At 35.4% G+C, this 12,345-nt stretch overlaps 1 protein-coding gene across 14 annotated transcripts in view; it reads right to left on the bottom strand.

The window, feature by feature from the left end:
* Positions 1 to 12,345, bottom strand: part of SUPT20H (SPT20 homolog, SAGA complex component) — a 37,699-nt gene that overhangs the window by 4,499 nt on the left and 20,855 nt on the right. For 8 of the 14 annotated variants that reach the window (XM_043891618.1, XM_043891626.1, XM_043891623.1 and 5 more), the window contains exons 15-23: positions 11,477 to 11,503; positions 10,930 to 10,962; positions 10,254 to 10,371; positions 9,553 to 9,655; positions 9,202 to 9,360; positions 7,192 to 7,498; positions 6,571 to 6,725; positions 4,132 to 4,187; positions 2,110 to 2,223 (exon numbers count right to left, since the gene is read on the bottom strand). In XM_043891618.1, coding sequence (XP_043747553.1) covers positions 2,110 to 2,223; positions 4,132 to 4,187; positions 6,571 to 6,725; positions 7,192 to 7,498; positions 9,202 to 9,360; positions 9,553 to 9,655; positions 10,254 to 10,371; positions 10,930 to 10,962; positions 11,477 to 11,503 — 1,072 coding nt within the window. The remainder of the gene's footprint in view (positions 1 to 2,109; positions 2,224 to 4,131; positions 4,188 to 6,570; positions 6,726 to 7,191; positions 7,499 to 9,201; positions 9,361 to 9,552; positions 9,656 to 10,253; positions 10,372 to 10,929; positions 10,963 to 11,476; positions 11,504 to 12,345) is intronic. The other 6 variants (XM_043891628.1, XM_043891630.1, XM_043891629.1 and 3 more) reach the window with 3 other exon arrangements.

Raw genomic sequence — 12,345 nt, 5'->3', positions numbered from 1 at the left:
AAATCCACAGAAAAAAAAGTAGGCTAGGAGGAGGGGGAAATAGGGAATTCCTTCATAGGTATACAGTTTTAGTTTTGCAAGATGACAGAGTTCTGGAGATTAGTTGCACAACAGTAAGAAATCTAACGCTACCAAAGTGCACACTTAGAAATGCATAGGATGGTGAATTTTGTATTACATGTATTTTACCACAATTTTGTAATGAAAAGTACAAATCAAGATTTTATTGAGCTAAATAATCCTTCATATGTTAATAAAACCAGTTTTTTTTTTTTTGCTTCTTTTGACTTCGCTCTTTTTTTTAAAGAACTTTTTATTTTGTATTGGGGTACAGCCAATGAACAATGTTGATAGTTTCAAGTGAACAGCAAAGGGACTCAGCCATACATATACATGTGTCCAAAAAATAAATAGTTTTAAGTACGCCCTCCTTGAGAAATCTAATAGAGGATGAGCATTATCCAGCCAAGACTTGACTGGGCAATCTGGCAAAAGGACTGATGGTGAACATTTCATATATTTAACAGTGAGCGAACCTGACCTGCCTCTTGAGAAATCTGTATGCAGGTCAGGAAGCAACAGTTCGAGCTAGACATGGAAGAACAGACGGGTTCCAAATAGGGAAAGGAGTACGTCAAGGCTGTGTACTGTCACCGTGCTTATTTAACTTATATGCAGAGTACATCATGAGAAACACTGGGCTGGAAGAAGCACAAGCTGGAATCAAGATTGCCGGGAGAAATATCAATAACCTCAGATATGCAGATGACACCACCCTTATGACAGAAAGCGAAGAAGAACTAAAGAGCCTCTTGATGAAAGTGAAAGAGGAGAGTGAAAAAGTTGGCTTAAAGCTCAACATTCAGAAAACTAAGATCATGGCATCTGGTCCCATCACTTCATGGGAAATAGATGGGGAAATAGTGTCAGACTTTATTTTTCTGGGCTCCAAAATCACTTCGGATGGTGATTGCAGACATGAAATGAAAAAGACGCTCACTCCTTGGAAGGAAAGTTATAACCAACCTAGACAGCATATTAAAAAGCAGAGACATTATTTTGCTAATAAAGGTCCGTCTAGTCAAGGCTATGGTTTTTCCAGTGGTCATGTATGGATGTGAGAGTTGGACTATAAAGAAAGCTGAGTGCCGCAGAATTGATGCTTTTGAACTGTGGGGTTGGAGGAGACTCTTCAGAGTCCCTTGGACTGCAAGGAAATCCAACCAGTCCATCCTAAAGGAGATCAGTATTGGGTGTTCATTAGAGGGAGTGACGTTGAAGCTGAAACTCCAATACTTTGGCCACCTGATGCGAAGAGCTGACTCACTTGAAAAGATCCTGATGCTGGGAAAGATTGAGGGCAGGAGGAGAAGGGCACAGTAGAGGATGAGATGGTTGGATGGCATCACTGACACAATAAACATGGGTTTGGGTGGACTCTGGTAGTTGGTGATGGACAGGGAGGCCTGGCATGCTGCGGTTCAAGGGTTCACAAAGAGTCAGACATGACTGATCGACTGAACTGAACTGAAAGGAAATGTTGGAGGTGGGACTCAGGAATCAGTACTTTTAAGCATTCCAAAGTGCAGCAAATGTTCAGAAAACCCTGAACATTTTAAAAGTAAAGTTCCTTTTACTACTTTAGTGCAGTTCTTATTCAATTTCTCTTTGGCAATATACAGAATATTTGTTTTTGTCTATTTTCTGATTTAAGCTACACAATGAAAAGAATTTCTCTATTCTAACAGAAACAAAATACTATTAACAGAAAGATGATGATTGGGTAGAAAATACATGGCCTATAGAGGCAGAAAGACCTGGACCTGAATCCCTATTCTGCCACTCTCTGTATGGCTGTGAGCAAGTTGTCACTTGAATCTATTTCAGACTATGCAAGATGGAGGTGACATCATCTGTTCAGTACGGCTGTTGCGAGAATTAGAAATAGGCCTTGATAACTGATAGCTACTATTGTTAATAAAGAAAGGACAGCATATGAAAAGTTTGTTCAAACAGTCTAAAAACAGTTGAAATAGGCCTGGAATATACCAAAAAAAGACACAATTCTACAACACAAAGCCTGTCACATGGAAGGGAGAAAGGACGTACCTGCTCCCCAGGCTGTTGGGGACTAGAAGTTGCGGGCTGCTGGGGCGGCTGAGTAAACTGGGACAGCTGCTGCTGCTGCTGCAGAGCATTAAAGACGAGCGAGCCGCCTGGGAGCTGTTGAGAATTTGAGCGATAATTAATTAGGCGATTTCGGATCATTTAAATTTCCTTATTCTACAAATGTTTCTGGGGCATTCCCTATGCGTCAGGTATTCCTCCAGGGATGAGGAAAACGAAGTCAACAAAGTTGAAAACAAAACAAACTCCCTGCTCTTTAAAAAAAAAAAGGGACAATCTCTTTAAACACAATTTTCAAGTGCTATTACTCTGGTTCTCAAATACATTAGTAATCTCCAACATAAATCTTTCTGCTTCAAGTTAATACTTAGCTGTCTAAATAAACATACTGCTTTTGCTTAACTGTTAATACATCAACACAAAACAGCACTAAATGCATTTGCAAGTATATAAAAAAAGCTAGTGATAATGAGGAATATATGTTAAAAAAGCTCATTTCCCTAACTTTGGTCTAGCTTTTGCCCAAACCCAGAGGTGCATGGGTTTTTATATAACATAGCCAGGAAGTCCAAAGCCGAAAAGAAAATGTATTAGATGTCCATATTTAGTTTGGAGACATTACAAGCTCTGTCATTATGAATCTAAATAATAAAAAAAAATTTTTACAAGAAGCATCCAGAAAATTCCACATTAAACACTAAAACTATGCATTCCAAATGTATCAGAAAACAAATGTTTTTCCATTTTATTCTATAGGGGTTTAAGTTAAAAGCACTTTGAAGTTTTGGGGCAAAATCCAAGCAAATACCAAGTGAGAAACTCTTAGATCTGTATAGTCAAAAAAGAGGTGTCTAGGGTCAAAAGTTCCACACCCAGCATAGCTCATTGTTAGGTAAATCTGGACAAAGTACAGGCCAAGTGTTTTTTTCTCAATTAGCTAGATAATAAAAATGTAGCAGAATATAATTTGTAAGGTGGTTTTTGATGTTATTATCAGTGCTATTAAGGAATGCCACTACTGTTAACAATGAACTTGATCTCTACAAAAATTCCTACAGCAAAATGCAGGAAAGCGGGCTAAATAAGCTAACCCAAAGTGTCCATATTATAATTAGATTATTCTGCGATGAGTCTGTAAATACTGACACTGTCTGCATACTGTATAGGAAGTAAGTTAAAGTTTTAGTTCTAAATGTATTTCCTGATTTACTATTTCTGAATATCAGGTTGGATGGATGTGATAATTATTTTCCAATAATCCATAGCTCTGCCATTCTGTGTCTCCAAATCTTTATTTTCATGTCTACCTTTTCTAACAATTCTTGTAGACAATCTCATCCATCCCCAACCTACTAGGCTTAATACTGACCGCGATCCTTAAAGGACCAAGCACAGCCCAAAATACTCTAAGTTCACAACATGTACTAAATTCTCTACCTACCTTTTCTCTTTGTATGTTAATACTGAGAAAACGTATCAGAAAAGTCTCATCACTTGACACAAACTGTAACCTAATGGACATTTACTGAATGACTATTCAACAGTGATTGAAGAGCCACCTGCCTGGCACTGTGCTATTAAGTCATACTCTCCTCAGGAAAAGAACACACATACTTAATCTAAAAACCTTCTATTCATGTATAAAATCTATTGTAAGCAAACAGCAATACTTCTGTATATACATAAAAAGTCTGTGACAGAACAATTAATTTCTAAGTATATTTGCTGCTACTACTGTAGGCAAGTTATTCTTCTTGGCATCTGTGAACTCTCCCCTCTGGAACTAGTTCTTAATTTGGCAGGGCTGTCAAAGCCAACAGAAGTGTGGTACATGGGCACCAATTTTTTCCCACTTATCCACTTAATCATACTTATAGATGATTCTCAACAACCTCAGAACTTCAAATGCTAAAATGTGCAAACATACATGGCTAAAAAACAAAAAGCACTATAAAAAACTTAAAAAGAAAAAAACAACTATCAAAAGCAGGGTTTCAGGTTTACCTGGAGTAGATTTAAGGGCCTGAGACTTGAAGTATTTTTTAAACCAAATGGAACACCTATTAAATAAAACTCATGGTTAAAACAGGAAATTAAAACTTTATTATACTTGGAGGTACTTTATACTTTAGCATATAAAAAAAAATTTTAAGTACTCTCTGCACAGATGTGCTTATTTTCTATACTTTAAAATTTTCTTAAACCCAGCCCCCCAATTTCATCACTATTTGTTGATAACAAGATCTTATTCAAAGATGTGAAGCACCAGATGTACTTTATATTCTGTATTTCAGAAACTGAGACTTCTTTATAACTACTTAAACTACTGGCTGGAAAAGTAATCTGGCAGCATGCAGACACCACAGGTATGATAAAACCATCACTGCTGTGCAAACATGTCTCACACACTGCTGCCTACTTCTATTTCTCAGTGCTACGCGGCCTGTGATCAACAGCCCTGTCTCAGAACCAGTATGCTTTGTGATGTTTCTTAAAGCGCAAATGTGAACATTAATAATGCTGAAGAACACCGAATTCTGTGTGTAAGGATCAAGCTGAAAGTCAGGAAACAATGCTCTGTTAATCCTGAACGCATTCCCCCAAATCTGTGACACAGCACAGAGCAAATCCGAAAGCAGGCGTTGGCAGACGCTTCCAGCAAGCTTCGTGGGCCACAGAGACTCTGTCCCTTATTCTTCCTCCTATCTTTTTTTAAGAAAACAAACCTTAAAAAATGTAAAACTATTCTTAGCTTGAACTGTTTGCTGATACCAGTCTTCAAGTATGTATGTATCTTCCTCACTAAATATACCAATTTGAACTCTAGTTTAAAGGGAACTAGTCCTCTAAGCAGGTAATTGTATTTAGAAAAGATGAAGGGTAGATAATGCACAAAAGACAGTATGAAAGGCTTGTCTGAAAAATGGAAAAAGCATAACCAGATAAAAATGTGACAATACAGATAGTCCCTCCAGGAATTCTCATAAAAAAAAAAAGAGACAGAGATAACTCCCTTTAAGGGTGGATGACATCTGGGTAATGCTTTACAGCTTACTAAAGGCACTTCCATATCACTTCATTTATTTTCTTGTAAGTAGCCACTTAAGTTAGCTACATTTACTCCGGTTTTAGAACAGATGAAACAGGTTGCTGCTGCTGCTAAGTCGCTTCAGTCATGTCCGACTCTGTGAGACCCCATAGACGGCAGCCCACCAGGCTCCCCCGTCCCTGGGATTCTCCAGGTAAGAACACTGGAGTGGGTTGCCATTTCCTTCTCCAGTGCATGAAAGTGAAAAGTGAGTGAAGTCGCTCAGTCATGTCCGACTCTTAGCGACCCCATGGACTGCAGCCTACCAGGCTCCTCTGTCCATGGGATTTTCCAGGCAAGAGTACTGGAGTGGGTTGAAACTGAGGTTGAGGGGGAACAATTAAGTGCCTTCTTCCAGGCCCTAAAATAAGCATTTGGAGCTACGAGTAAGTATAAGAATTACATGTAAATATAATATCCCAAATTCAACACTGATCCATTTTCCAGGGCTCCTACCCCTAAAACATACTTACACACATTAAAATAAGAATATCAGGTAGAATTAGAAAATCACAGCAATATATTAAACATATTCATATTATATTCTTTGGGTTCTCTTTCTCCTACTCATAGAAAGTTTCTCCTAACTCATAGTAAGTTTTTCTTACTATGCTGAGTTTGTTTTTCTGTTAATCTTTTTTTTCCGAGTAAGAAATGAGACTGTTCTACAATACATTCTCTTAAAGAACTTTAAAAGTAGCACAAGTTGTTAAAACATTTTTCCAGTACATGTAATTACATTAGTACAACTACCACAATAAACTACTACTAATGATGGTGACAGCAGTTATTTTTGAATGTTTATCACGTCTCAGGCATAAACACCTCATCTGTATTTATTCATTTAATCTTCACAACTGTGAGGTAAAGTATTATTATCATCATCTTTATTTTATTTATAAGGAAAATGAGGCCCAAAGGTAACTTTGCTATGATTATGCAGTTATGCTAAGTCACACAAGAAGGATTCCATCCAGGCAGTCCGACTTCAGAACTGAGGCTTTTAAATGCCATGCCATGTTGCTTCTCCTGCTTACCTATGTTTTCAAAATATGTTTCTTTTACCTGGAGCAGGACTACACTGGTAACCATCAAAGTTACTTTTATAATAATGTTTGAAAGTCAAAGATAAAATTTGCAAAGACTTACAGTTTTACCAAGTTTCTCCAGAGAATTTAATAACGAGATGGTTTTTAATTCAAATATGAGAATTTTAAAAGCTTTTGAAAGGAAATATTTTCAACATAATATTTCATGAAAAAAGGATGTTAAATGTTTAACATCGCTTAAATGACATTTTAACATAAGCATGGAGTGTTAATTTTGTTAGAGGTTATTATTTCCAATATTCTGACCTGCTTGAGAGGCTGACTGCATTGCACCCGGCAATGCATTTGGTAGCAGACCTCCTGAGGGTAGAAGGCCACTCAGGTTTATTCCTGCAGGAGTTACGGCACCAGTGTTACAGCCCAGCATAGGGTTTGAACCACTCATCAGAGCTTGAGCTCCGCTGCAGGAGAATAAGACAAAGCATTAGACTAGTGCTGTAAAGGAAAAATCAGCTACATAAATCCTTGGATTAAAAAACAAACTGCTTCACAAACAGATATTTCTGTCTTAAATATCAACAGCGAAGCTGGCAAAAATTAAGTACTACGTATCTACCAAGGTTTAAAATATAATCTGGTAGAGTAATGTACTCATCAATGGATTAAAAGACGGTAACACAGGATAAACAAGAAAAATCTAAGCTGCTGTCAATGTGAAATCAGTAGTGCCACCTTAGTGCCTATAATGGATGTATTACTACCTAAAATTCAAATGTACTTGCTGAGATAAATTCTAGTCATGCAGAAACCATTTTTTTTCAGTTTCAACAATATACAATTTGTTTTTAATTTCACAAGTAATTTCTTTAGATTGGTGAGATTATCTTAAAAAAAAAAAAAAAAATCAGGGCTTTGATGCAAACTTACCAAACAGAGCCCACTACATTGATGAAGTTAAGTCCAGCAGAGTTTGCCATGACCTGGGTGGCTGTGGTTCCTGTGGTTATAGATGTTACCATGGTGGAAAGAGGAATGGTCGTTACAGGCATTGCCTGGCTCAGAGACTTTTGCTGCTGAGCAAACTGAGTTAACAAAGTGGGCTGAGGGGTGAAGCCTGAATCTTGGGGAGTAGGGGTAGCTGAAGGGGTAATAGGAGTTGAGCTCTGAGCATCAGGAGGGTGTGGGGTCGATGAAGGGGTTGGTGTAGGAGTAGATGGCTTAGGAGTTCCAGATCCTGCTCATTGAGAAAAATAAAAATTGCTAGTTTGTTATAAATGGCCAGTCCTTTTTCAAATAAGGTTAATGGAATCTTATTTAGCACTGACAGTCTGTTCCAGTTTTTTTTTTTTTTAAAGCAGTTAACTGCAAGTGTTAATTTCTACACATGATACATGAGTGTTGCTACACTCAATTACAATTAAGGATGCAGTATATCACCTACAAATGCCATCAGAGATGCTATTACAGTAACAGTAAAAATATACATTCGTATTCTATCACAAAACCCATTTAAAAGTTAGTTTCCTACCATGCTATCTGTGGCCTAAAAACTTTAAAAGGAATTAAAATTAAGTTTTGTTATTCACGATTTCACTAATTTAGGACATCACTTAGAAATATTGCTTATTTTCTGTTAACAGTCTGAGATAAAACTCTGAACATATTTAATAAATTACATACAGTTAACCATCGTATTTGGCACCTAAATATACATACTTAATTCCTAACACATCAAGTTTACCCTGACAAACAAATTTTACAAAACACAGTAATAAAGCAAGTATTTGATAGATAATACTGCATCTTTAACAGTAACTGTGTACTTCGGTTTAAATGTAGAATGTATAGAAAATCTGTTGTGAATGAAGTATGCACAGTTTATCAACTTTTTAAAAAAAAAACAAAAAATAAAAAAACAAAAACCAGAAAAATAAAACCAAAAGCTCTTGAGGTGTTTTCTTTTTTAGCTTTCATGTCCTGCAGAAAGAAAGGAAAGAAATGTGAATGTCCAGAAGCTGTCACTCAACCCTTACTTAAAGTAACAACTGTGTGCAGTAGATTAACATAATAATCCATACCCACAACATAAGAAGTGTGAATAAGACTTTCAGGAAATTTATAAATTTTTTCTTTGTGCAAAACAAGAAGGCAGAAAAATTACACCTTTTGAGCTATCAAGATGAAGATGTTTACATCTAATGCAAAGACCACCCTGTCACTGTGCAGTGTACTAAAACTTTCAGCACATATTAGTCATTTATTAAAAAATCTAAAAAACTGGAATGCTTTTTTTATTTGCAAGTTGGTACCTAAGTATCTCAGATATTTGTTAATTTGAAGAAATTCAAACTAATGCTAAAATTCTTGAGCAAATTCTTCTTGATGTTTAAAAAAAAGTATTCAGTAGTAAAAATTACATTTTCTTATCTTCAGAATGCTTTATGATCATCCCACATTTTAGTAACTGACAGCAATTAATGAGAGTGTACGGGTATTATTAAAAAACTAGCTTTCAGTTTACTTCTTACATTTACAAAGATAGGACTGCAGCAACAACTCATATGACATTTTTTTCCATATCAGCTGCATAGTTTACATAAAATGTAAAATGTCCTAAGTTACACTGGTATAAAAAATAATTTGGAATCTTACTGCTACATTTAGCTATCAGATTAATTTTTTCAGGAGATGTGTAGGTTGCAAGTCTATAAGAAAGGTATACACAAGCTGCATACATAAATACAGAAAAACAAATACAATTACAATAAACACATAATACATACAGTCAACAAGAGAGCTGCCTGAAGCTTCTTAAAACTTGTACATTTTGGGTAGACAGTACATTCAGATTTCACTATGTCACTGGAAGAACTATCTTAAGAAACACTAATGCAAAAGCTTATGAAGAGTTAATGAAGAATTTAAGCTACAACTTACTTTGTGATGAACTGGCAGGTGATAGGGCAGCTGGAGAAAGCATGCTAACTTGATTAAGATCCACGGATGACTTCCGAGAAAGACTTGGTGGCTTAGAAGCAGGAGGAGGAGTTGGAGATTTAAGAAAGCTGCTGGCCTGTTGTGGTGTAAAATAGTTACCTAGGGAAAAAAAATGTAGAAGTTATTTGCTAGGTTTACAATTTAACATTCTATGAATTCTGCTATTTATGAAATGAAATCTAACATTCTTAGATTTACAATTAAAAATTCTGAGCAAATCAAAATATGAGTAAATGGATTATGATCATCTGTTTCTTACTCTAGATTATAGGAAATTAAGGAATGCAATACCTGAGGAACTATTTCCTGAGGCTGAGGGAAGTTTGATGGGTGGAGGTCGATGTTTCACTCCCTTCCCCAGTACTGAAGACTGAACTGACACGGTCTCAGGCTGCTGAGAGACAATGACATTAAGCATACTCATTAAAATGAACTCAAATCACAAATTCACAAATTCAGAACACTGCAACTTCTGGATGAAAACACAGTTTAAAAAGATTAGGTATTACACAAATTTCAAAAGACTGCAACTTCACAAAGGGAGAAATATTTCTGACTAAAAAGGTGAAGAAAGATTTTGAAGAAGAGCAGAGTAAGATGACAGCAAAGCTTCACCCTTAAATCTTCCCCAGAAAAATGATAGCTGTGGAAGTCAGGCAGGTGATTAGTATACATAGATGTTCATTACACTTTTTGTTTTATACCTCTGTGTACGTTTGAAAATTTCCATTATATAAAGTTAAATAATGAAAAGAAAATTAAAGTTAAAAGTAAATACAAAACTAAAAAATGGACATGAGTTTGAGCACATTCCAGGAGATGGTAAAGGACAGGGAAGCCTGGTGTGCTGCAGTCCATGGGGTTGTAGTTAGACATGACTTAGCAACTGGATGGCAACAATCCCTCAAAAACTAGTCATTAATATTTCTCAGATTCCTTGAGAACAATCAGGCAGGAAAAAGTAACAGCACAAAAAAGTTAACCAAACACACTTCTGTTTCTCTCCCTGGAGAAAGCTGACTCAAGCTGGCTGAGCCACTGGAGCTATGCGACATCTTCACTGGACATTTGGCTTCATTCTGGACCAATTCCTGGTACTGATTGACTACTCTGAAATATTAGGGGGAAAACAAGTAATGATTAGCTAACTCTATTTTAAACATAAATTAATTACATAGAAAATGAGTAACTGTTAATGAAAAAAGTTCTATGAAAAATAACACAAAAATTAAAATTTAGACAATTTATCTTTGATAAAAGCACAGTCTTAATTTTTCAGTAACAAGCTAAAGCTGAAAACATTTTGCTAATTAACTATTTAAAGATCCTTTCAGTATCTTGTCTCTAATATAAAATTACAGGGATTACTTCACCAATAAGCAGCCAGAAGAATTAACCATTGACTCTGACTTATATTCTGATTAAAAGACCACCGAAAACTCATTCTCCTTAGCTATTATAGATATATCTAAGTTTTATTTAAAATAAAGCTGTATTTTAAACATTATCCTTTTAATTGTTACTTTTTAAATTCTATTTAAAAATCCTAAGAGTACCTGAGATATAATTAGAATCAAAGCTTTGACTCCTAACAAAGTATTCTCTATCCTACAAGAGTAAAGTTTATCATACCCATCCAACCAAAAATAAAAATGCAAATATTTTTACCTCTCAGCATCAGTCTTTGATCCAATAACAAACCTAAATTGTTTTTTAAGAAAAGAGAAAAGTATTAAATACTTGTTTCATGGAGCCCCGAGATTACTTTTGAAGGCTTTTTAGTAATTTTAAATATAGAATTAAAATCTATCATGATATCATGAAAAAAATATTGAAAACACATTAAAAAATATTAAGTGATGACCAAGTCTTGCATGCATTACAAAATAATTCTGTGAATAAATTGGCTGACTTAATTTAAGGGAGATTTATTTGGGGCTGAAAGTTGCCAAGTGCTACATACCCTTACAAGTGTCTGGCCTACACCAAAATTCACTGAACTACCTTGTGCAAGGCCTGTGGGCTTCCTCCAGCTTTAAACTTTTGATTTTGGAAGTCATTATTAATGTTTACACAGCAGGACCTTAGAGCACATTTTGACAAACAAGAGTTTATCGCCAATTCAAGTAAAGTCTTTACCAACTCTTTTAAAAGAATGACATTTATATCATTTCTTAACAGATTAAAATAGTGAGTTTGTTTATTTTTTAATTACCAATTTGAATGATCATCTGTGGAGAAGCTGAAATATAAAATGTAAAAAAAAAAAAAAAAGAAAAAACTTGTTAATGCAGCTCAAACTTTAACTTCATAGCTATTAAATCAAGTAATTTATGAATGTGGGAGAATGACTGGAAGGTAATAAGCCATGCAGCATTTCTGCAGCAATGTCCTGAAGTAAAAGGCAAAAAATTCAATTCTCTAATTGTCAAACAAATATAATCAGTTGGCTTTCTGAACCAATTTTTTTTAATGAGGGATCATATGTCATTCCACTGTGTTTCAGAAAAGTTAGTAACTATTTAAAATGACCAACGTGTGTTTCTAAAGGGAAGACTTAAAAAAATATGGCTAATCAAAATATCTTGTCTTTCTACTAAGTATAAATAAAATAGTAGCTGAGGATCCCCTGACTGCTATTTCCTCCTAGTGACTTTTACTTAGGTATTGGTGAGGTTGTTCTTTAAAATCCATCTTTCTGTTATAGTTTCAACTTGTATTTTGTTATGATTTAACATAGAGCTGGCTCTTGCTATTTTTATGCTCAAGTTCTCTTTTTCCTTCTTTTCAAAACAGCATCAACTAGACTAAAAGAACAGAACCAATAATAAAACATTAAAACAAAACTAAATACTGGGTACCTCATAGTAAACATATGCAGCCCATAAGTTTAGAAAGATCAAGTACAGTTGGCCCTCTATATCTGCAGATTCTGTATTCTCAGATTCAACCACCATGGAGTGAAAATATTTGGGGGGGTGGGGTGGAGAAGAGAGAAATATTCCAGAAAGTTCCAAAAAGTAAAACCTGAGTTTACCATGGGCTGGCAACTATTTACACAACATTTAAGTTGTATTTACTACT

The sequence above is a fragment of the Cervus elaphus genome, chromosome 30 (assembly GCF_910594005.1).
Source record: "Cervus elaphus chromosome 30, mCerEla1.1, whole genome shotgun sequence".
Classification (NCBI taxonomy): Eukaryota; Metazoa; Chordata; class Mammalia; order Artiodactyla; family Cervidae; genus Cervus; species Cervus elaphus.
The sequence above is the reverse complement of the archived record's forward strand: the minus strand, read 5'-3'. Positions and strand labels throughout refer to the sequence as shown.